The sequence below is a fragment of the Nerophis ophidion genome, linkage group LG11 (assembly GCF_033978795.1).
Source record: "Nerophis ophidion isolate RoL-2023_Sa linkage group LG11, RoL_Noph_v1.0, whole genome shotgun sequence".
Lineage (NCBI taxonomy): Eukaryota > Metazoa > Chordata > Actinopteri > Syngnathiformes > Syngnathidae > Nerophis > Nerophis ophidion.
Window position 1 is genome coordinate 31,899,515 of NC_084621.1, and position 25,380 is coordinate 31,924,894.

Below are 25,380 nucleotides of genomic sequence, written 5' to 3' on the forward strand. Positions count from 1 at the left end.
TTTTTGACCAAATGATATATTGTGATATATATTGTTATCGCATGAGGCTGCGGTACATATTGCAATATTGATTTTAGGCTTAATTGCCCATCCCTAATGACTAGGACTGGTTGTCAGAAATTACTGGGCGCAAATACACAAACAACCATTCATACTGAGAGGAAGGGCGATCCGCACGGATGCCACCTTCATTATAGCGACCATTTTCTTGAATTCAACAGGGTTCCTTACTTTCTTTGTCAAAGTGTTGTCATTCTCAACTGTATATTTCTCCAACAAAGCACGATCTGTATGCTCTTTGAAAATACAGTAAAGTGGTACCTCAACTTAAGAGAGTTTTGAAATAAGAGCTGTCTCTCAGCTAATTGTTATGCTTTAAGTTAAAAAATGATGTTTCAAGTAATATTAGAATTTATAGTACAAGTGTCCCTGCCATGAGTTGGTGTAGCAAATTTCACAGTGAACCAACCCAGTTAGATCAGACAACAACACTTGGTGTTACTTGCTGGCGTAGACTTATAACTTTGTTTTTCAACCATGGTAAGGAGGAAAGTGAGTAAAAAGACAGCCCTTAAAAGAAAAAGTGGATGATATTCATTAAATTAAAGAAAGAAGTCATCAAAACCATGACAGATACTGAAACAGAATGAGTTCAATGCCAGCCAAGAATGTTGAAATAATATCTATAAGCCGGACATTTATTCATGAAAATATGGAAAAGCTGCTGATGGTGTCTCCAACGTTGAAAAAGCTGGAAAGGAATACCTTAAAAGTCCACTCTCCAATGTACAGTGGGGCAAAAAAGTATTTTGTCAGCCACCGATTGTGCAAGTTCTCCCACTTAAAATGATGACAGAGGTCTGTAATTTTCATCATAGGTACACTTCAACTGTGAGAGACGGAATGTGAAAAAAAATCCAGGAATTCACATTGTAGGAATTTTAAAGAATGTATTCGTAAATTATGGTGGAAAATAAGTATTCGGTCAACCATTCAAAGCTCTCACTGATGGAAGGAGGTTTCTGCTCAAAATCTCACGATACATGGCCCCATTCATTCTTTCCTTAACACGGATCAATCGTCCTGTCCCCTTAGCAGAAAAACAGCCAAAAGCATGATGTCTCCACCCCCATGCTTCACAGTAGGTTTGGTGTTCTGGGATGCTACTCAGTATTCTTCTTCCTCCAAACCCGACTAGTTGAGTTTGTGCCAAAAAGTTCTATTTTGGTTTCATCTGACCACATGACATTCTCCCATGTGCTCTCTGGCATACTTCAGACGGGCCTAGACATGCACTGGCTTAAGAGGGGGGACACATCTGGCACTGCAGGATTTGATTCCCTGTCGGCGTAGTGTGTTACTGATGGTAAACTTTGTTACTTTTGTCCCAGCTCTCTGCAGGTCATTCACCAGGTCCCCCCGTGTGGTTCTGGGATTTTTGCTCACCGTTCTCATGATCGTTTTGACCCCACGGGATGAGATCTGGCGTGGAGCCCCAGATCGAGGGAGCTTATCAGTGGTCTTGAATGTCTTCCATTTTCTGATAATTGCTCCCACAGTTGATTTTTTCACACCAAGCTGCTTTCCTATTGTATATTCACTCTTCCCAGTCTGGTGCAGGTCTACAATTATTTTCCTGGTGTCCTTCGACAGCTGTTTGGTCTTGGCCATAGTGGAGTTTGGAGTCCGACTGTTTGAGGCTGTGGACAGGCGTCTTTTATACAAATAACGAGTTCAAACAAGTGCCATTAATACAGGTAACGAGTGGAGGACAGAAGAGCTTCTTAAAGAAGAAGTTACAGGTCTGTGAGAGCCAGAGAATCGGTGGCTGACTAAATACTTTTTTGCCCCATGAATAGTACCTTACTGCATTAAACCACTGCAGTTGTTTGTACTAAGTTTTATTGTATTGTTTTTAAACAATATTTTTCATCTAAAAGCTGTTTTTTTTTTCAAAGGCATGTTACATGATAAAATTGTGTTGCTTTGGGAGGGCCAAGCATCAATTAAATTGATTTTACCCCGAGAGTGACCGGCAGTAGAAAATGGATGGATAGTTAATTAAGAAAATGGATGGATAGTTAATTTAGAAAATGGGTGGATAGTTAAGTTATAAAGGGGATGTTGATTTGAGGGACAGGTGGTACTAATATATTCGTGTACAGAATGTATGGTGACCAGACATCCTAATGGCGTGTTCACTTTTTTGATGAGGTTTTTGCACGTCAGAATTGCTGCAGAACACATTTGTTTGTGTCAATAAAAGTAAAGAAGTGGTGTGGGAAGGTGGGAGGATGAGGTAAAGGGTGTGTGCTGAGCAAACAAGACATCTCAAACCAGCACTGAATTGTTTGTGGAAGGATGACAGCTGAGGAGCACTGCGGAACGATTCTTATCTCTCCTGCTTTTTTTCAAGTGGTCAGGTGAGACTTCTTGGACATTACTTTATGAGCAGGCAGGACTTTAATATAGGACTAATACATATGTTGTATATGTCAACGATCTAGGTCATTATCTTCTCGACAAGACCCAGATATGGCCAAAACAGACGTGCTGCAAAACAGCCAAAGGGATATTTGTTTAAGGTGATATTTTCGTTATCAACTTTTTGACAAACAAGTTTTGTAGGTTGAAATTATACCACAAAAATGAGTACCTGAAGGAAAAAACTAATATATTTCACAAATAAATTCATATTTGACGCAGTGATCTCCAAAATGAAGATGACAAAAGTAGAAAGGAGAAGGTGCCAAAAGTTGGCCCCATTGAACTGGTACATTATTCTTCCACAATCCATTGCTCGCAAACCATGCTCAACATTGACTTCCTTCTCCTTTTCTAACGAACAGTTCAGGTTTGCAGACGGCCTAGACATTGTTCTGATGGTCTTTGGGACCTTGATGTCTGTGGTACACGGGTGTGTGTTGCCTCTGATGTGCGTTGTGTTCGGCGACATGGCCGACAGGTTTATACTATACTCAACATCAGTCAATACCAGTGAGTTCACAAACACTTACCTGACTTCACGAGGGAGATTATTACATTTTGTGTTTTGTGTTTTTAGATTCCACCATCAGGATTGTCGACAACACTTTGGATGAGGACATGAACATGTAAGACCAAGATGTCCAATTACACTGAATGAGACACCTTTGCATCATTTTGCTTTTACGCCCCACATTCCAGTATCTGCATCTACTTCTGCATCGCAGCGTTTGTAGTGTTGGTGACAGCCTACATGCAGGTCACCTTCTGGACTTTGGCAGCTGGACGGCAGGTCAGATGCATCCGCAAGCATTTTTTCCACAGCGTCATGCAACAGGACATCAGCTGGTTTGACCTCAACAAGACAGGAGAGCTCAACACTTGTCTCACTGAGTGAGTCGTGTGAATTACACACTTTTAGGGCTGTCTATCAAACACACACTTGTGCTTTAGACCAGTGTTTGTCAAATAGTGGGTCAGCATTTTCATTATTTGAGTCTACACGCTAGTATTCGTGTTAAACTGATACTCAAGCCTGGAGCCAGGTGGCAGCAATGCTCAATCTAATCAACAGGACCCTTTTCCACCCAGTCAAAGTAGTACAGGAACACGTGTACATAATTAAAAGAGTCATACAGTAAGTAAGAATCAGGCCACAAATGAAACTGCAATCACGGTCAAAATTCTGTAGTTCCCTCGCCCTCTCCCTGACTGAGGTTGCCGGATACGCAGCTGAATCCATCTCGATCGACTGGGCTAATCATCGGAACTCTTCAAACTACCACTGCCTCTTACTAAGGGTTGAGGTGCGGGGAACATAATAGACAAGCGTTCTATCAATAACAAACCTCTAACCAACACATTTTACACAGAAATTAGGCTATATTCAGGAAGAAGTACCTCATGCCTGCGTACAATACCACAACAAATGTCAATCATATGGTTATTGTCAGGACTATCAGAAAACAAAGACTAAAACGAACTACAACCAACGCTAGCAATGGATATATTGGTGAAAATAAGTAGAGCATGCTTAGAAGCCTAATGTACGCCCCAAAAATAAAGGGGAGACATTTTATCATGGTATGCCTATAGGCTACTGTTTCAAACATTTCAGATTGCCATATAACTGGGTACATACAGTATAGTCCACAATAAGCAAACACGAAGGAGGAATTATTTTATAATGTGATTTGGCTGTTTTCATACGTGTCACATTGCCATGACAGCCGTGCTAATGTTGGAATCAATTTCCTCAGCCTATCAGCAATTGAGATGCACTGACACTACCTATATCCACACAGGTTTTATTTGTCGAAAATATATTTTGCCTTGTCAGTTCAATTACACATCGACATATAGGCTAACAGGCATATATTTCCCCTGCTTGCCCATATTACGATGTGTCTAAGGTCATAGACTGTATTGGACAATGTAGTTTACATATGAAATGTCCATTTTGTATTTATTACAAGTAATAAGAAAAGGTAAATGCCCATCAAGGAGAAAATTTGCAAGTTTGGCATCAGATGAAAAAATCTTCTCCGCCTTCAATCGTCTCCATCTTTCCAAGGCGTCCCTGATACAAAGCCTTGTTTTGTTCCTGGCTGAATCGTAATCATAATCGGTGGTGTGTTTGTGCGGGTTTGGTTTTTGGCTCTTTGGGTGGCTGGGGACATACTTGGGCTCCCACACACACTGGGAGACAAATATATTGGACATAAAAATGCATATACATGTTTATGGTGTCAGTTAATACACACATTACTAACAACTATTCATACATATTTACTCACATACATATATTCGTTCCTTCATTCATACATATATACATGCCCACATCGGTACTTTCCCACATACATATACAAATACAGTACATACACGGTACATACATCTACAAATCTACATCTACACGCATCCACACCGTACAAACATACATATACACATACTGTATATATACAAGCACATATGCATACATACATACATACTCTTGTGCACGTTTCATCAAACATATATTAACGTTGTTCCCGTAGGGAAAAGTGGTTAAAACCCAGCACACTGACACACTGCAGTATCATTTCTGGCCTGATTCTTACTTACTATAACAATCTACAAGGTTAATACAGTTCGCTTCGCTTTCTTCCCTTCCATTTATCTGCTTTCTTTTGTAATTAAAGTTATCATTACATAAATGTATTGTTACATTTGAAATGATTGTATTGTTCCATCCATCCATTTTCTACCGCTTATTCCCTTTCGGGGTCGCGGGGGGCGCTGGCGCCTATTTCAGCTACAATCGGGCGTAAGGCGGTGTACACCTTGGACAAGTCGCCAACTCATCCCAGGGCCAACACAGATAGAAAGACAACATTCACACTCACATTCACACACTAGGGCCAATTTAGTGTTGCCAATCAACCTATCCCCAGGTGCATGTCTTTGGAAGTGGGAGGAAGCCGGAGTACCCGGAGGGAACCCACGCATTCACGGGGAGAACATGCAAACTCCACACAGAAAGATCCCAAGCCTGGATTTGAACCCAGGACTGCAGGACCTTCGTATTGTGAGGCAGACGCACTAACCCCTCTGCCACCGTGAAGCCCTAATTGTATTGTTAATAGAGGTAATTATTATTATTCATTATTAATAGTGCTATTGCTATTGGTATTTACTTCACTAACTGTTTCTTTGTAATGACTTTTCGTATCGTACTTCAACATATTCAGGACGGCGTGGCGAAGTTGGTAGAGTGGCTGTGCCAGCAGTCTTAGGGTTACTGGTTCAATCCCTACCTTCTACCATCCTAGTCACATTCGTTGTGTCCTTGGGCAAGACACTTCACCCTTGCTCCTGAGCACCTTGCATGGCAGCTCCCGCCGTCAGTGTGTGTGTCTGAATGGGCGAATGTGGAAATACTGTCAAAGCGCTTTAGGCTCCTTAAAAAGGGGTAGAAAAGCGCTATACAAATACAACCCATTTACCATCTACCACATTGTATATGCTGATGCTGTTCTGTTGTTTTTGTTGGGGTTGTTATTATTGTCTCTCTGTCTTATTCTACTCTTGTCACCCCAAATATCCCCACAGTCTTCCTTTTTTTTTCTCTCTCTACCCCCTCCTGCTTTGGTCCGGCAGCGCCAAACATTAATATAAATCTATTCATAAAAGTCAAATACAAATAAGGCAACAAGAGAAGTACCCCACACATCTCTTTTGTAAATTAAATCTGTAAAGCAAATCTGGGCATCTACATCAAAATTATGATTTGCCTGAGTAGCTGGACATTACAAAAAAAAAATAAAGAAAAGACTTCCTCAATACTTGAGGAAGTTGTCCCCTGAACTCTTACCATGCAGATTTTCTTCCCCTGAGACACAGACTGCTGCTTCTCTGTCACCACTTCAGCCTGAGAATGGTATGTTGGACACACACCTGGCATCTTAGTCACGTGAATGGGAGCACATACTAAGGTGCGGGCGGCACAGGCGCTGCGTGTGCGTATGACTCGCTCAATCCAGCATTTTCTGCCAATCACCCCCCCACTTAGTGAAATTACATCAAAAGCTAAGGCTAATTTGGACAGCTCTGCCTCCCAAGGCTCAAGTGCTGCCCCCTGCGCAGCGCCACAATCTACGGTGAACCCGTCAGGGAAATACAGCGATCTGTAGATGGACAAGTGGTACCAAAAGGAGCGGATGCAGGAACTATTGTGTCCAGGTCAGCCAACGCCACAATCTCTGCAAGCTTCAAATCTTGCTCAAGCCAAGCTCACTTCAGCTTCAAAGCCTGCCCAAGCCAAGCTCGCTTCAACGCCACTATTCTCTCAGCCACTATACTTTCAAGTGGGTCTGACACCACCATCCTCGTTTCTAGGCAAGCAGCCTGCTTCAGCTAGACTTCACAGATCCACCGCCTGCTTCAGCTTGACATGCAGCGGGTCTGCAGATCTCTCCAGTGTTGTATCCAGTCCTGCATTCAGCTCTAGCATCGTATCTAGTCCTGCAGCCTTTGCAACTTACAGCGTGCCTGCCGCACAAGTAACCATCTGGCGCTCGCCCTGCTCGCTTGCTGCGAAGGTGCCCATCTGGCGCGCCCGCAGTCCACTGCCTCGTCAACCAAAAATGTGTCCGTTCAATGGACGCACTCCACGCCAGCGGCAATGCCCAGGACCCAGGCATGGACCTTTTATGGCTGCCACTCGCCTCCACCTCATCGTCATCCACGAATGTGGCCGCTCCGTGGACGTACGCCTCGCCTGCTGCAGCGGCATTCAATGCCGCCACCTAACTCGCCCCCGAAAGATTTGGGGACACTTGGTCTGGCGTCTTTTTTCACCTACTGCTAATAATCACCCAGGGAGTATTTAAGCCAGTCCCATTTCTTTGTCGTGTGTGATCATTGCTTATTTATGTTTTCGAGTCACGTACACAGTTAGTGGATACTTGATTTTTGCCTTACTACTTTTGTTTGTTTGTTAGCTCTCTGTCAGCAACTTTATTTTCACACAGTGTCACTTCCCTGCGTTTTTTTCTGTGCATTTTCTCCGCTGTACTCTGGTGGGTATTTTGGACTTTTTTACATTAACATTTTACTTGTACTGCCTCCTACATTTTGAGGTCACCGCTTCCGCAACGAAGAGTGAAACTAGCATTATTCTATTTTATTTTTCAGTATGAAATGGTTTAAGTCAGTCAAAATGTTTATAATTCATTTAATAGGCATTGATACCATTTATAGTCGCAGTAGACAATGTGGGGGCGAGAAATGTTTTCTACAAGATGCCACCTCAGTAGAAGCATTTAAGTCTCACCTTAAAACTCATTTGTATACTCTAGCCTTTAAATAGACTCCCTTTTTAGACCCGTTGATCTGCCGTTTCTTTTCTTTTTTCTCCTATGTCCCACTCTCCCTTGTGGAGGGGGTCCGGTCCGATCCGGTGGCCATGTACTGCTTGCCTGTGTATCGGCTGGGGACATCTTTGCGCTGCTGATCCGCCTCCGCTTGGGATGTTTTCCTGCTGGCTCCGCTGTGAACGGGACTCTCGCTGCTGTGTTGGATCCGCTTTGGACTGGACTCTCGCGACTGTGTGGATCCATTATGGATTGAACTTTCACAGTATCATGTTAGACCCGCTCGACATCCATTGCTTTCCTCCTCTCCAAGGTTCTCATAGTCATCATTGTCACCGACGTCCCACTGGGTGTGAGTTTTCCTTGCCCTTATGTGGGCCTACCGAGGATGTCGTAGTGGTTTGTGCAGTCCTTTGAGACACTAGTGATTTAGGGCTATATAAGTAAACATTGATTGATTAATTGATTGATTGATTGATTGACTTCTTGGGGTCGTAACAGAAAATAATTGATAAACACTGCCCCTCTTACAACAAATGTGGCTAATTAATATGGTTTCAGCAGATTATTGATAAAGATTTTGTAAGGAACCTCAATGTTTAACTTCATTTTTTTTTTTTTTTTGCATGGACAGTGACATTTATAAAATACAAGAGGGAATTGGTCACAAAATGGGTATGCTGTGCAAGTCCTTTACTACCTTCATCATATCCCTCATAGTTGGTTTAGTTAAAGGATGGAAGCTCACTCTGGTCATCTTGGCCATCAGCCCCTTGTTGGGACTATCAGCCTATTTTTTCAGTAAAGTAAGTTTTCTCTTTGTCCAGTCTTTCATATTTGAAGCAAGCTTCTGTCCTACTAGACCTAACTGCACGTCTATCCCTAGACGGTGATATCATTCACGTCTAAAGAACAGGCTGCCTATGCTAAAGCGGGAGCTGTGGCACAGGAGGTGCTTTCTTCCATCAAGACAGTGTTTGCCTTCAGTGGTCAGCAGAAAGAAATTGACAGGTTTGTGCAAGATTCTGATTGTGAATTCATGTTCACAAGAAGCTGGATGTTTTGATAATGGAATGATTTGAATTGGCTGATAAATTTGAAAATTACTGTAAGGAACTTTAGAAAATGTACTAATTTTAAAATTATTATATTAGTACAGAAGATTTGGAATTAGGGAAAACACGGGAATTTGGGGGGGATTATGTCAGTCCTGAATGAGCTGAACCTTTTGACACTGGAATGGTTTGAATCAATTGAGGAATAGGGAGTACGAAAAGGACATAGTAAAACTTATCAAGATCAAAGGAATTTTTGTTAAAAATAAGTAGTCTGAACGATCGGACACGGCGGAATGTTTTGGTGTTGGAATTTTTTTAATTGGTTGACAAATGTTAGAAATGGGTAACTTTAAAAAAAATTCAGTTTTGAACAGGAATGTTTCAGAAAATGTGGAATTTTTTGGAATTATGTCTGTGATTTCTGTTTTGTCCTAAATGAGCTCGACATTCTGATGTTGGAATGGTTTGAGTCAGTTAAGAAATTTAGATGTAGACAAAAATGATGGAAAGAAAATAATACTGTAGAATGATGAAAAATTACTTTTTATCATTATTTATATTATTAATACTACTACTATGTTTATACTTAAACTTATCTGATAGCGTCAATCAAAGAGGAGCATTGAAATAAGACGGGCTAGTTGGATGCTATTAAAGTGCTCAAGCATATGCAATGTAGTGTCACTTTAGTGCAGGGGTGTCAAACTGTTTTCATTGAAGGCCGCATCGCAGTCAAAATAAAACTGTCAAAATACTATGTATAATAACCTAATGATTACTGTCTCATAGTATTACACAATAGCATATGTATTTAATAACTTGCTTTGAAATTATAAGTCAAGGTGGAACGCAAATATTTAAATATGTGTTTTTGATTGCCCAAAAAATGCATGGACTATCTTGTTGCATGATCTCACAATAGTAAAATTTAAAAGATATGCTGCAACAAACTCAAATAGTTGCAGTAGTGGTGCAGGAAAAACTGTTTTTGTCTTTTGTCAAAGAACATGTATTACACTGACGCCGCTACATTCCTTCCATTAGCCTTTTGTTTATGCTTTTTTTTGCTCTTGAAGTAAAGAATTAAATTATTTGACCTGCACACCTCTTTCTGTCATTGCATCCTGGGGTCACGCCTTTTGCCGGCATGCGACTTCCTGACATATGCAATTGAATGCAGTAAATTTTTTTCTCAAACCTGAAAACACAAAAACTATGAACACATTTAGCCACTTAATCTTTTAAGTGCTTTCTTGACAAACATTATTTCCTGTGCTTTAGTGTAATTGTCAATGCCATAATAATTCACTCATTCGCATACTTGTCATTGATTGATTGATTGATTGATTGATACTATTATTAGTAGATTGCACAGCCTCAACCCTCCTGATTTTTCCAAGAGACTCCCGAATTTCAGTGCCCCTCCCGAAAATCTCTCCGGCAAACATTCTTCTGAATTTCTCCCGATTTCCACCCGGACACTGACTTCAGCATTCTCTACAACCTGTTGTCACGTTTGCTTTTCCTTCATACAAACAGTGCGCCGGTCCTGTCACATAATATATGCCACACGCATAAGTGAATGCAATGCATACTTGATCAACAGCCATATTGGCCACACTGAGGGTGGCCGAATAAACAACTTTGACACTGTTACAAATATGCGCCATACTGTGAACACACAGCAAACAAGAATGACAAACACATTTCGGGAGAACATCCGCATCGTAACACAACAGAACAAATACCCAGATCCCCCTTGCAGCACTAACTCTTCCGGGACGCTACAATATACACCCCCGCTACCACCAAACTCCGTCCCCCCAACCCTCCAATTCGGAGGTCTCAAGGTTGGCAAGTATGCTCATTCGACCATTTGGATTTTTTATTTTATTTGTTGTCCTGGCAGGTATCATAAGAACTTGGAGGAGGCCAAGAAAGAGGGAATTAAGAAGGCAATGAGTTCAAATATTGCTGTTGGCTTCACCTTCATGATTCTCTACCTGTCTTACGCTCTAGCCTACTGGTATGGGAGCACTCTTGTTCTGAGTAAGGAGTACACTGCTGGTATTATACTTGCAGTAAGTATAATCTTACTGCACTTTAAATAAATGGTCTAATGACAAGTTTAAAGCGAAAAATGATGCTTGTCTCTCAAGGTTTTATTTACTTTGCTTCTTGGAGTATTTGCATTGGGGGAGACATCACCGAACATCCAATCCTTTGCCAGTGCTCGAGGAGCTGCATACACACTCTTCAACATCATTGAAAATGTAAGGAATTCCACATTCTTTCATCCATATTCATCACATCTGAACTACATAGACTACTTCGAATTATTCAAACTGAAATTTCTTCCTCCTCTGCTACGTTGCTCTTCAAGAGATGTAAATAAAACATATTACTTCACAGAAACCAAGCATCGACAGCTATTCGGAAAGTGGGTACAAACTTAACTTTATCAATGGAAATATTAAGTTCAAGAATATCCACTTTAACTACCCTTCAAGGCCAGAAGTCAAAGTAAGCTCCTTACTAACAGTTTAACCTATACTAGTAGTTGACTGTTCCATAATTAACATTGTATTATGCAGGTATTAAACAACTTATCCCTGAGTGTGAAGAGTGGACAGACCATTGCCTTAGTAGGAAGCAGTGGCTGTGGAAAAACCACCACAATACAGCTTTTGCAAAGGTTCTACGATCCTCAGGAGGGATCTGTATGTACACATTTGTAAAGCTTTACGCTCAAAAGCTAGATCTTATCATAATAGATAAACATGACAGAGAAAACCAGTCAACAAAAATAAGCATCTAAATAGTCAGTCTGACGAATCTATTTGTTTTACTCTTTGTAGATATCTATTGATGACCATGACATCTGCTCTCTCAATGTCCGCTACCTGCGAGAGAATATTGGAGTGGTTAGTCAAGAGCCAGTCCTTTTTGCCACCACCATCGCAGAGAACATCCGATACGGACAAACTGATGTGACACTGCAGGAGATAGAGCAAGCTGCCAAGGAGGCCAACGCTTATGACTTTATAATGACCCTTCCTGATGTACAACTTTAGTTATGACTTTACTATAAACATATTTGGCTGACACTTTCCAATGATGAGACTGTTGTCCTTTAACAGAAGTTTGAGACATTGGTTGGGGATCGGGGGATTCAGATGAGTGGAGGACAGAAGCAGAGAATCGCAATTGCTCGAGTACTTGTCCGTAACCCCAAAATCCTTCTGCTGGATGAAGCAACATCTGCTCTTGATGCCGAGAGTGAAACAGTGGTTCAATCTGCACTGGACAAGGTACAGTACAAACACATACATTCACTTACAACGCTGACAGTTCTTTAAGCTTTGACTTTGACATTATTTTTAAAACAGGGACAGTACATATTGATGTACTGTAAATATGGAAGATTGTAGCCAGTGGCTAATTTTCATAAGCTAAAAACAATATTGTGCAAAGGTATCAATCAATCAATCAAATACTTTTTAACCAAAAATGTTTCAAAGGGCTGCACAAACCACCACGACATTCTATGATCTGATTCCACATTAGGGCATAAATGGACTCAACCCAATGGGAACAATGTGGGGTTGGAGCTCGACCGTTAAGTATTTTATAAGTAAGTAATAAAACCTTAAAATCACATATTAAGTGCACAGGAAGCCAGTGTCAAAAGTCTAGCAGCCGCATTTTGTACCAACTTGTTATCTTTTAATGCTAGACATAGGGGGGCCCGAAAATAATTTAAAGGCCTACTGAAATGAGATTTTCTTATTTAAACGGGATAGCAGGTCCATTCTATGAGTCATACTTGATCATTTTGCGATATTGCCATATTTTTGCTGAAAGGATTTAGTAGAGAACATCGACGATAAAGTTGGCAACTTTTGGTCGCTAATAAAAAAGCCTTGCCTCTACCGGAAGTAGCAGACGATGTGCTACTGATGTCACGGGTTGTAGGGTTTCTCACATCCTCACATTGTTTATAATCATAGCCACCAGCATTGAGAGCTATTCGGACAAAGAAAGCGACGATTTCCCCATTAATTTGAGTGAGGATGAAAGATTCGTGGATGAGGATAGTGAGAGTGAAGGACTAGAAAAAAAAAAGAGGCGAGGGCAGTGGGAGAGATTCAGATGTTATTAGACACATTTAGTAGGATAATTCTGGAAAATCCCTTATCTGCTTATTGTGTTACTAGTGTTTTAATGAGATTATATGGTACCTGAAAGTCGGAGGGGTGTGGCCACAGGTGTGGTGACCGCCAGTGTCTCCGGTGGGAGGAGGTAATAGTCCGCAGCTGCAGGAGGACGCAAGCTCCGCTCATGTCTACGGTAAGAGCCGACTTATTAGCACAATTTTCTCACCGAAACCTGCCGGTTGACAAGTGTTAGAGATCCATGTTCGCTTGACCGCTCAGTTCCATAGTAAAGCTTCACCTTCGGTAATGTCAACAAGGAAACACCGGCTGTGTTTGTGTTGCTAAAGGCAGCTGCAATACACCGCTTTCCACCAACAGCATTCTTCTTTTTAGTCTCCATTATTAATTGAACAAATTGCAAAAGATTCAGCAACACAGATGTCCAGAATACTGTGTAATTATGCTAGGAAAAGAGACGACTTTTAGCCATGGGCGGTGCTGGGAGAACATGTCCGCTACCACCGGTGACGTCACGCGCACGCCTCATCATACGCGTCATCATTCCGCGACGTTTTCAACAGGATACATGGCGGGGAATTTAAAATTGCAATTTAGTAAACTAAAAAGGCCGTATTGGCATGTGTTGCAATGTTAATATTTCATCATTGATACATAAACCAGAGGTGTGGACTCGAGTCACATGACTTGGACTCGAGTCAGGAATTTGATGACTTTAGACTCGACTTGACAAAATGTAAAAAGACTTGCAACTCGACTTTGACTTTAACATGAATGACTTGGGACTCAACTTGGACTTGAGCCTTTTGACTTGACATGGCTTGCAACTTTCCCCAAAACCCAACGATTAAAAAGTTATTCATGAGCGCTCCGTATCTTCCATTGTGTACGCGTGTTTGTCAGCGTGTGTGCGATGACAGCCTGTGCGCTACCTGTCAGTACAACAGCCAATCAAATTACATCCAGGTTATTTTCCAATCAAATTGCAGGAAAACCGAGCCGCGCTGCTCTCAAACAACAGAAGAATAAGTGAGGAAAATTATGCCATAAAGTGTTTCGTTCGGGTATTAAAACTACGACTTGGTCAACAAAACAGGAAGTGCCGTATGCAAATCATGCGGTTGGAAGATTACAGACGGAGACGCAACAACTTCCAACTTCGTTCGACATTTGAAGGTGCACAAAGAAGGGTACGTTTTGAATGTAAGCTAACGTTTATTGGCTGAGTAACGTAACTTTTATTTGTTGTGTAGTTAAATCAGTGAGGCTGTAAACTCACTGCTAACGTTATAACCATAGACATCTTATAAGTAGACGCAGCATCGAGCGCTACTGCCTGTTGCCGCTGACGTGACGCGCGGCCGCCATCTTGGAGTGGTGATCCTTTGGCAGGAGCAATTAACTGTCAGCACATTTAATTCATATTACCTCACTGAATACCACTGATATTCACGCACTTTTTTGTCATACGTGTAATTATGATAAAGGACACATGTCTTGGCGTGTTCATAATTTGCTTAACAGTAATAGAATATTCTTATATGCTATAAGTGACCAGACGTCTGAGATCAAAACTGGGAATATAATCCCAGAGAAGGGGGGAGAAAAACAGTCAGCGATTTTTAAATTAAAGAAAGAATATGATTAGGTTGTATATACATGCGTATATCCTCCATAAACAATGTATGAATACATTAGATATCTATATATCTTACGACCTATAGACCAGTGGTTCTCAAATGGGGGTACTTCAGGGCATGACAAGGGGTATATACATGATATATTTTTTAAATATTCTAAAAATAGCAACAATTCAAAATCCTTTATAAATATATTTACTGAATAATACTTCAACAAAATATGAATGTAAGTTCATAAACTGTAAAAAGAAATGCAACAATGCAATATTCAGTGTTGACAGCTAGATTTTTTTGTAGACATGTTCCATAAATATTGATGTTAAAGATTTCTTTTTTGTGAAGAAATGTTTAGCATTAAGTTCATGAATCCAGATGGATCTCTATTACAATCCCCAAAGAGGGCACTTTAAGTTGATTACTTTTATGTGTAGAAATCTTTATTTAAAATTGAATCACTTGTTTATTTTTCAACAAGTTTTTAGTTATTTTTACATCTTTTTTTTTTCAAATAGTTCAAGAAAGACCACTACAAATAAGCAATATTTTGCACTGTTATACAATTTAATAAATCAGAAACTGATGACATAGTGCTGTATTTTACTTCTTTATCTCTTTTTTCAACCAAAAATGCTTTGCTCTGATTAATGGGTACTTGAATTTAAAAAATGTTCACCTTAAAAAAGGTTGACAACCACTGTTATAGACTTATACTCTGTTGCTGCAATAGCAGAGTTTATTCTGTCTTGACACTTTGTATTTATATTTTCTATTACATTCTTCCCTTAAATGATCATGTTTACAGTGATTGTTTTGTATGTATTTTTCATGTATGTTGCTTTGGATAAAAGTGTCTGCCAAATACTTAAACATATATAAACACCTGAAAGTCTTTATTTCAGCTAAAACCACCAATCTGTTGCACTGGATTCAGATTAAAACCAAATTCTGTCTTACCCAACAAAGTTAGTATTTGAATATTGTTACTTGAAGATTTATCTGTGGTTACAATAAAATGAAAATGCATCATAATTAGTGGCGGCTGGTGAATTTTTGACTCGGGACTTGCCTGTCTTGACTCGGGACTTGACTCGAGACTTGAGGGCAAAAACTTGAGACTTACTTGTGACTTGCAAAACAATGACTTGGTCCCACCTCTGATATAAACTATCAGACTGCGTGGTCGGTAGTAGTGGGTTTCAGTAGGCCTTAAAAAAGTATACGTTACAGTAATTACTAGATGTAACAAATGCATAACTAATGATCTAAGCGTCCGGACACCCTTGATGTGTGACTCAAATGAGAGAGTTGGGTGGAAGATAATGGGGTTGAACTCTTCTAACCATGCAGGAGTCAAAAATGTCAACTGTGCTTAAATAGGCCTTATTATACAAACCAACTTTTCTTACTTATTGGTACCTGGTATTTAGGATCCGCATAAGTCCCGAAAATTTGAAATCAAACCGTGGAAGATTTGCATACACATTTAAAAACAATCTTTCTTCCCATCAGACTTCCTTAAAGCTGTTTGGAATTTGTCTTAAGTGCGACGAGTCAGCCATTTTAAATTTATTTAAAAACCAACTGTGCCACAACAAGTCCACGATAAAACCCAATGAAGGAAAATGCTCTGTTGCTGGTTTGCTTTAACCAGCACAGTTCACTACACAAAATTTCAGCCTCATCTGAAGCACGAACAGAGTTACTCTGCCGAGTGAGTGGCAAGACCGTGGATATAAGGGGCCGTGATTGACGTAAACAGTTGGTGGGGATACAGACCACTAAATGAGGGCTGGTTTAGAGAACCACCCTCATTAAACCAGAAAGTAAACATAAGCGTAATACTAAACTCAAAATCAAAGCGAGTCATGAAGGTACCCCTCTTATAGGACGGATTGTCCTAAACAAAATAAGTCGACAGCCACTAGGGGATTTTGCGGTGGGTTGCCAGGCCCTGTATCCCCGAAGCCACAAGGGACGAGACAGGTGGCTGTGCACAAACTGGCCACACTCGTGGCAAATTGTATTTTTGCCAACCCTCCCGATTTTTCTGGGAGACTCCCGAATTTCAGTGCCCCTCCCAAAAATCTCCCGAGGCAACCATTCTCCCGAATTTCTCCCGATTTCCACCCGAACAAGAATATTGGTGTCGTCACGTCCGCTTTTCCTCCATGCAAACAGCGTGTCGGCCCAGTCACATAATAAATGCGGCTTTTGCAGACACAAAATTGAATGCAAGGCATACTCAATCAACAGCCATACAGGTCACACTGAGGGTGGCCCCTCCCCACCCCATCCCAGTTTTGTGTGCCCTGACGTCATCTGAGTGCGCCGCCTCAGCTGTCGGTAATGTGACCAGGCTGCAACGGATCTGGGCGGAGTAGCGAGAAGATAGCATAACAAAACCTTACTGTTATATAGAGAAGCTGAACCGAATACAACATGTCGCGGAATGTGGACAAAGTACCCATGCCGAGTGAGCTGCAAGACCGGGTATATAAAGGGCCGTGATTAACGTGAACAGCTTTTGGGGACACTAAACACTAAACAAAAGCTGGTGGTGAGAACGGCGCTCAATTAACCATATATTAAATATAAGAATAATGCAAAACTCAAAACCAAAGATATGACCCGAGCAACGGATCATGACACCTTTAACTGTGAGGAAATCACTCCGAGTGTGTGCAAAGAATTGTCCTGTTTCAACCACAGACCTGTTTTTTTGGGTTTTCCGAAAAACTTAGATGACGGAATCGGTGACTACTTTTAATTGCAATGGAGGAGACAATGAAATGGTAAGTCTCCTCTTGACAACAAACCAGGGTGAGCACTTGTCTCGCTATATCATTTGGGATGTTGTGATGAAAGTCAAGTAAAAATTAGATAGTTGGTGGCATCTAAAACCTCAGACAAAACTATTAAGAAGGCAGCCAAAAATTGGCACGAAGATATGTCTTCACAGCAAAATGTATGCAAAGTTTTGTCCTAAAAACCATCAATAATATGTAGGCCCCAATGAGTTTTAAAAATAGAAAAAAAAATATGAATTGCCCCCTTTTTAGCTACTAATATTTTTCTGCACAGGTCAGACTGGGTAGAACCACGTTAATTGTGGCCCATCGCCTCTCAACTATCAGAAACGCTGATATCATCGCTGGCATACAAAATGGAGAGGTTGTAGAGTTGGGGACTCACAGCCAGCTGATGGAAAAACAGGGTGTCTACCACACTCTAGTCACCATGCAGGTAAATGTCTCACTCAACTTTTGGGTGATGTTTATATTTCCAGGCAATCAACCTTTTAGTCTCCTGTAATCTCCATCTTGTAGGCATTTGACAAAGAGGAGGAGCAGGATGAAGAGCAAGATGATAAGAACCAACAAGCGCTCTCTGAATCTCCCCTGTGCAGGAGGAAGTCCATAAGAGGTTGTTCCTGTGTTAATTCAGAGGAAAAGAAAGAAGAAAAAGAAAAGCTGGTGGATCCCAAAGACAAGCCAGAGGTTAGATTGCCAAGAGGATTCAGCTTTAGATACAGTGGCACTAACGGCAGAACCTACCTTACAGGATGAAAATGCTCCGCCTGTGTCTTTCCTCGAAGTGATGCGCCTCAACCTTCACGAGTGGCCTTACATTTTGCTGGGTCTCATCTCTGCTTGCATCAATGGAATAATCCATCCGCTCTACTCTATCATCATGGCAAAGTTTATTGCTGTATGTTACAACTAGCAAGAAATTTACAAAACTGAGAAAATCAGCATCAATCTTCCATCTTGCAGGTGTTTGCTCAGCCTGATCAGGAGATTGTCAGAAAGAAATCTGAATTTCTTTCCCTTATGTTTGCAGTGCTTGGATTTGTATCTTTTTTCGCCATACTTATAAAGGTAAGCATAACCTCATTAACACACACGTTGTACTTCAACAGCCATGATAAAGTTATGAGAACACAGGACATTATCCAGCCATGGAGCCTATCCAGACTCACTTGGGGCAATTGGCTACTTGAGCCTGGATCCACTTAACACCTAAAGCTCAAGTAGTTTTGGCTAATGTGAGCGCACTCAATTGTGATCCCATGACATGTTTCCCCCCTTTTGGCACAATTGGAAAAGATAAGCTGGGGCCTGGCACAGTTACAAGCACGCGTACATGCGCAAATGCAACGAAGAGGAGTCATCAAATGACTTTAATGTAAATTCTTCTCGCGAAATACAAAACAAAAATAAAATACAAAGACTCAAAATAATTCAAAATTCAAACCCACAGCACGCTCGCTAACCACGAAAACATTTGTGAGCGTAATAATAATGGATTTGATTTATATATAGTGCTTTTATAGACACTTAAAGCGCTCCACAGAGAAGTATAAACCCATCATTCATTCACTCCACATTCCCACCTGGTGGTGGTAAGCTACATTTGTAGCGACAGCTGCCCTGGGATAGACTTGAGAGTTTGCGCCTACGGCCCCTCCGACCACCGCCCATCATTCATTCACCAGTGTGAGCAGCACTGGGGGAACGGTTGAAGTGTCCTGCCCAAGGACACAACGGCAGTGATTTGGATGGCAAGAGGTGGGGAGCAAACCTGCAACTCTCAAGTTTCTGGCACGGCTGCTCTATCCACCACGCCATGCCGTCCCAATTAAGCCATTTAAAGAATGTGAACACCCCTCTTGCAAATAATGAGTGGACACGTTGTACAAAAAATATAACGACTTTGTCTAAACGGGCTATGGCTCTAATGGTCAGGGTGAGCTTATGCCAGATGAGGAGAAATCATACCCAGGTCCAACTGGCTCTTAGGTCAAACCTGAACTGATCCTTAGCCAATCACATAATCTTCTTGCATACATCCTGTTCTCTACATTGCTTTGAACCAATAAAAAAGGTTCACACTGTGATGCATGCAGCCAAAATGTCCCTGTACAAGTGTTTTTGTGTCTTTCACTTCTTTTATATGTATTATTGTCATCATTTATTGTCATTGCTATTGCTATTGTTCATATTGTTATTATTATTGTTATCATTATCGTTATTATTATTGTTTAGTCATTGTTGATATTATCATTATTATTATTATTACTTCTATGACATCACCCAACTAGTTAAACTATATGAATTAGTATCAATAAGAGGAGTACATTGAATTGTGTGTGTGTGTGTGTGTGTGTGTGTGTGTGTGTGTGTGTGTGTGTGTGTGTGTGTGTGTGTGTGTGTGTGTGTGTGTGTGTGTGTACAAACAATCCTATATGCAGTTTGAGTAATACTAATATTCTGCAAATGTAAAAACAAATATGAATTCTGACTAAAGAATTGGTGCCGATGGACACTAAGAAAAGGGATTTGGGTACACTATATGGAGTACAGGGCAGGCGAGTGGGGGATCTTATGTTCGTGGATAACTCCTCTGGCAGGGGGCTCCCCTCGTCTCTTTTAATGCACAGCATAGGACACATAATAAGTACACAATCTGGAGTACAGGGCAGGCGAGTGGGGGATCTTATGTTCGTGGATAACTCCTCTGGCATGGGGCTCCCCTCGTCTCTTTTAATGCACAGCATAGGACACATAGCAAGAGTGGTCGTCAGGTCCTGTTGATCAGGGGCAGTAGCTCCACAGCCACAGATCCACTTTTAACCACCAATATCACAGTCAAAATGAAAGCTTGTTCCCATAGGCACCATAAACTGTTAATGTTTAGACAAAAGTGTATATTATATATACTATTACATATAGTATTTATATAGGTGTGTGTGTGTGTGTGTGTGTGTGTGTGTGTGTGTGTGTGTGTGTGTGTGTGTGTGTGTGTGTGTGTGTGTGTGTGTGTGTGTGTGTGTGTGTGTGTGTGTGTGTGTGTGTGTGCGTGTGTGTGTGTGTGTATGTGTGTATTTTGGGTATATGCATTTGTGTATGTATGTGATTATGAGTGTATGTGTATGTGATTATGTGTGTATGTGTATGTATGTATGTGTGTATGTATGTATAAACAGGACTCTCGCTGCTGTGTTGGATCCGCTTTGGACTGGACTCTTCCGACTGTGTTGGATCCATTATGGATTGAACTTTCACAGTATCATGTTAGACCCGCTCGACATCCATTGCTTTCCTCCTCTCCAAGGTTCTCATAGTCATCATTGTCACCGACGTCCCACTGGGTGTGAGTTTTCCTTGCCCTTATGTGGGCCTACCGAGGATGTCGTAGTGGTTTGTGCAGCCCTTTGAGACACTAGTGATTTAGGGCTATATAAGTAAACATTGATTGATTGATTGATTGCTATATATATATATATATATATATATATATATATATATATATATATATATATATATACATATATATATTGTATGTATGTGTGTATAAATGTGTGTGTACATATGTATATATGTAAGTGTGTGTGAATTTAAATGTATTATATATAGATAATATATAGCATCTACGCAGCAACCACTGAACTGAATTATATTATATATATTATTGTATTATATATTGTAAATATATATTGTATATGTATAGGGGTGGGACCTAATAAGTTTACTTCTTCTCACTCCCTTTTGAGCCAATCTTGACATCTACAAAAGATTAGTCACATGCAATGTTTTCAATGTAGTGTAAAAATAATGTATTTATATATTTCTTTTGTATTTTATGTCATTCTCTTGTTTTGTTTGCATGGCTCAAAATAAACCATTCATTCATTCACTTCATATAGGGTTTCTGTTTTGGTAAATCAGGAGAAATTCTGACCATGAAACTGAGACTCGCATCCTTCAAGGCTTTGATGAAGCAGGTAAGTGGAACAGCAAACTACCAGGAGACATAACGGCCTCCAGGGTTTCCAGATGTATAGTTTACCAATGCTGTGCCTCAAGTGGAACACTTCAATAACCCTTTTCAGACATTTTGAATGGTGTAACTGTTTACATGAATATGTACTCCAAGTACAGTAAATTTATATGCATGTTCCAAAGTCGAAGAGACTGTATATAGTTTGGGTCTGGCACCAAACGAGCGCTCAGACTAGATATGACCAATCTAAGATTGTGGACATGAACTAATGAAGCCTGCTCAAATGAGAGTCGAAACATTCCGACTGAACAGTCCAGCTGCCGTTAATTCAATGCCCTGAAAAGTAAATGACTTGGATGAATAACAATATCAATATGCATGTCTGTAAGATAGTCTTAAGCACGCCTCTTTGAAATGTGTTTACTTTTGGTTTCTGTTAGGATCTTGGCTGGTTTGATGACCCAAATAACAATGTTGGAGCACTCACAACAAGGCTGGCCTCAGACACTGCTCAAGTACAGGGGGTAATACTAATCACGTCTCTTACTCTACAAGAATACATTTGTTGGTAATAGAGTTGTCTCAATACCAATATTTTGATATATACCAGTCCCAAAATGTATTTCGATACTTTTTGATACTTTTCTAAATAAAGGGGACCACAAAAAATGGCATTAAAAGGCCAAAAAATCTTTCGGTACATTAAACATTTTTCTTATTGCAATCCAAAAACAATTTTTGGCCTTAAATAAAATAGTGAATATACTAGACAACTTGTCTTTTAGTAATAAGTAAGCAAACAAAGGCTCCCAATTTCTCCGCTGACATATGCAGTAACATATCGTGTTATTTATCATTCTATTATTTTGTCAAAATTATAAAGGACAAGCTGTTAAAATTGATTATTAATCCACTTGTTCATTTATAGTTGATATCTGGGTTTTTTTTCCGTTTCAACATGTTCTATGTACACTTCTGTCAAAATATAATAATCCCTTATTCTTCTGTTGTGTGATACTTTACATTGGTTTTGGATGATACTACAAATTTATGTATCGATCCCATACCAAATATTTACAGGATCATACATTGGTCATTTTCAAAGTGCTCATGCATCCAGGGAGATATTTACTTAGTTTATAAACATAACATTATTTTTTTTTAAAGAAAAAGATATTTTGTGACGATAAAAAATATAGATAATCATAGTAAGATCGATTAGGTACGCTATTGTACTTGGTATCATTACAGTAGATGTCAGGAGTAGATCCACCCATGGCATTTGTTTACATTAAGGCACGCTAGCTTTTGTTAGCGGTGATGCTGGTGAGTTGTTGTATCCTCATACGGTGTGTAGTGAAGCATATTTAGCTATTCCCCGTCCTGCAGGGATGATACTTGTAAGAACCATACTTTATTTGTCGCCATGGAGGCAAGGATTAGTGATTTAGAAGTAGCTAAAACACTGCCGACTGCGAAGCGATGTAAGCTGCTAGCTAGCTAGCTATGTCTTCCTTGGGGCTTTACAGTGTTATAGCTTCACCCTTATCGTTAGTTTTTGAGCCAAAATGCGTCCGTTCTCCTTTTTCTGGTTACACATCGTGTCTGCTTGTAAGTACACCGTGATTGTGTGCTGCCGAACATGCTCCTCTGCTCGTAAACCCAGCAATGTCATGACAAGACGGGGCGCCGTCATACCCATTAAAAAAAAAAAATAATAATAATAAATTCTACCGCTTGTCCCTTTCGGAGTCGCAGGGGGGGCTGGAGCCTATCTCAGCTGCATTTGGGCGGGAGGTAGGTTACACCTTGGACAAGTCACAGAGTCAACCGGGATAGACAGAACCGATATTTTTCAAACCGTTTTTGATTCATTGGTACCGCAATACTATACTAATACCGGTATACTTTACAACCCTAGTTGCTAACCTTCTGATAAAGAAAAAAATAACTCAAACTGACAAAATTGATACTGGAATTTTCCAAAAGGCATGTAGACAAACTACCAAGCATCTGGAAGATAAATATGGAAACTGAAGGCAAATCACATCAACTGTACATTTACAGAGGCAAAAATGAAATTTAAAGAGAAATGAACAGGATACCTAATATTAAACTGGGAGGAGACTTAGTAAAATTCTAAAGATGCTTTGCTGCATCCAGCGCTGGGTGTCTTTCTTCTTTGCAGGGTACAATGACTTCTCAAGACTATCAAGGCATTCTGTAGCTAATTGTGTTGCAGAGTGTCAGGTGGGTTGGCCTCAGTTGCAGGTCATGGCTCCTCCAACTGGACAATGACACAAAACACACAACCAACAACATTTGGACTATTCTGAACATATGTGGAAAGAACTGAAACATAGAAAAAGAGAAGCATAGAGAAGGCACCCATAAAACCCGAGAGAGTGCAGGAGTTTGCACAAAAGGACTGGGCCAAAATACCTGTGGACAGGTCCTTGGTTGCAGTCTTCAGAAGTTTGTGTGATTAAACATTAGGTCAAAGTACCATCATTCTTGTCCAGGGCCGTGTACATGTTTTTCTCTTGAACTACAATTCAAAACAAATGTCTGCATTTTTTCTGTACTATCACTTTTGTCAGATTGCAGTTGTTAGAAAAATTCCTGCAGTTTGTCCCTTCTTTGGCATAAGGGTACCAACACAACATCTATGTTTGTAGACAAGGTTATTTGACCACAAATGTCATCTTATTTGGTTTCTGCTCAGGTTACGGGTCTTTGTTTGTCCATAATGGTTCAGAATATTGCCAACCTGGGATCTGGTCTGATTCTTGCCTTTGTTTATGGCTGGGAGCTGACTCTGCTAATACTGGTGATGGTGCCCCTCATGGTAGTGGCCGGAGCTTTGAAAATAAAGTTGTTAGCTGGACAAAATGCAGAAGAAAAGAAAGAGCTGGAGAAAGCTGGAAAGGTGAGGATTGACCCAATACCATTGCACTCAAGTATGTCCTTCTTCAAGAGTGATCATGTGTTCATAATATATTTCATCAGATTGTCACAGAAGCCATCGAGAATATCCGCACTGTTGCCTCTCTCACCAGAGAACACACGTTTGAATATCTATACCACAAGAACCTCCAAGTCACATACAAGTATAAGAGATGCTGGATCACTTGTCCATGATATCTCAAATGTTTTAGTAATACATACACTGCTCTTATTTCTCTTTCTGCAGACACTCCCAGAAAAAAGCTCATTTGGAGGGTTTAATCTTCTCTTTCACTCTCGCCATGGTCTATTTTACTTACGCAGGTTGTTACCGATTTGGAGCTTGGCTTGTCACCCACAGACAAATGAGCATTGAGGGAGTTTTCCTGTGAGTAATATGTCCTTCATTGTCTGTCGTGATAATGTATGACTAATAACCTATTTTGATCGACCACAAAGTAGCAAAACATCAGTCAATCAATCAATGTTTATTTATATAGCTCTAAATCACAAGTGTCTCAAAGTGCTGCACAAGCCACAACGACATCCTTGGTTCAGATCCCACATCAGGGCAAGGAAAAACTCAAACCAGTGGGATGACAATGAGAAACTTTAGAGAGGACCGCAGATGTGGGTGACCTCCCCTCCTCTAGGGCGACCGGTGCAATGGACATTGAGTGGATCTAGCATAATATTGTGAGAGTCCAGACCACAGAGGGGCCAGCAGGAGACAACCCCGAGCGGAAACAGGTCAGCAACGCACAGATGTCCCCGACCAATGCACAGGCGAGGGGTCCATCCCAAGTCAGCCAGCACTTCATCCGTGGCCACCGAACCTGTGCCCCCCCACCCCCCACCACTACGAGAGAGAGGGGGGCAGAGCAGAAAAGAAAAGAAGCGACAAATCAACTAGTCTAAAAGGGGGTTTAAAGGCGAGAGTATA

The 25,380-nt window shown here is 40.6% G+C and overlaps 1 protein-coding gene across 1 annotated transcript in view; it reads left to right on the forward strand.

Annotated features, from left to right (window-relative positions):
* The first annotated feature begins 2,348 nt into the window (after positions 1 to 2,348).
* Positions 2,349 to 25,380, forward strand: part of LOC133561927 (ATP-dependent translocase ABCB1-like) — a 44,452-nt gene continuing 21,420 nt past the window's right edge. The window contains exons 1-23 of the mRNA XM_061915632.1: positions 2,349 to 2,423; positions 2,508 to 2,585; positions 2,707 to 2,773; positions 2,850 to 2,997; positions 3,065 to 3,113; positions 3,187 to 3,378; positions 8,470 to 8,641; positions 8,722 to 8,846; positions 10,803 to 10,974; positions 11,053 to 11,166; positions 11,306 to 11,416; positions 11,488 to 11,613; positions 11,752 to 11,955; positions 12,034 to 12,204; positions 17,790 to 17,951; positions 18,035 to 18,205; positions 18,270 to 18,416; positions 18,482 to 18,586; positions 21,415 to 21,492; positions 21,932 to 22,015; positions 24,217 to 24,420; positions 24,501 to 24,601; positions 24,685 to 24,825. Of these exons, the coding sequence (XP_061771616.1) occupies positions 2,362 to 2,423; positions 2,508 to 2,585; positions 2,707 to 2,773; positions 2,850 to 2,997; positions 3,065 to 3,113; positions 3,187 to 3,378; positions 8,470 to 8,641; positions 8,722 to 8,846; positions 10,803 to 10,974; positions 11,053 to 11,166; positions 11,306 to 11,416; positions 11,488 to 11,613; positions 11,752 to 11,955; positions 12,034 to 12,204; positions 17,790 to 17,951; positions 18,035 to 18,205; positions 18,270 to 18,416; positions 18,482 to 18,586; positions 21,415 to 21,492; positions 21,932 to 22,015; positions 24,217 to 24,420; positions 24,501 to 24,601; positions 24,685 to 24,825 (2,984 nt within the window). The 5' untranslated portion in view covers positions 2,349 to 2,361. The remainder of the gene's footprint in view (positions 2,424 to 2,507; positions 2,586 to 2,706; positions 2,774 to 2,849; positions 2,998 to 3,064; positions 3,114 to 3,186; positions 3,379 to 8,469; positions 8,642 to 8,721; positions 8,847 to 10,802; positions 10,975 to 11,052; positions 11,167 to 11,305; positions 11,417 to 11,487; positions 11,614 to 11,751; positions 11,956 to 12,033; positions 12,205 to 17,789; positions 17,952 to 18,034; positions 18,206 to 18,269; positions 18,417 to 18,481; positions 18,587 to 21,414; positions 21,493 to 21,931; positions 22,016 to 24,216; positions 24,421 to 24,500; positions 24,602 to 24,684; positions 24,826 to 25,380) is intronic.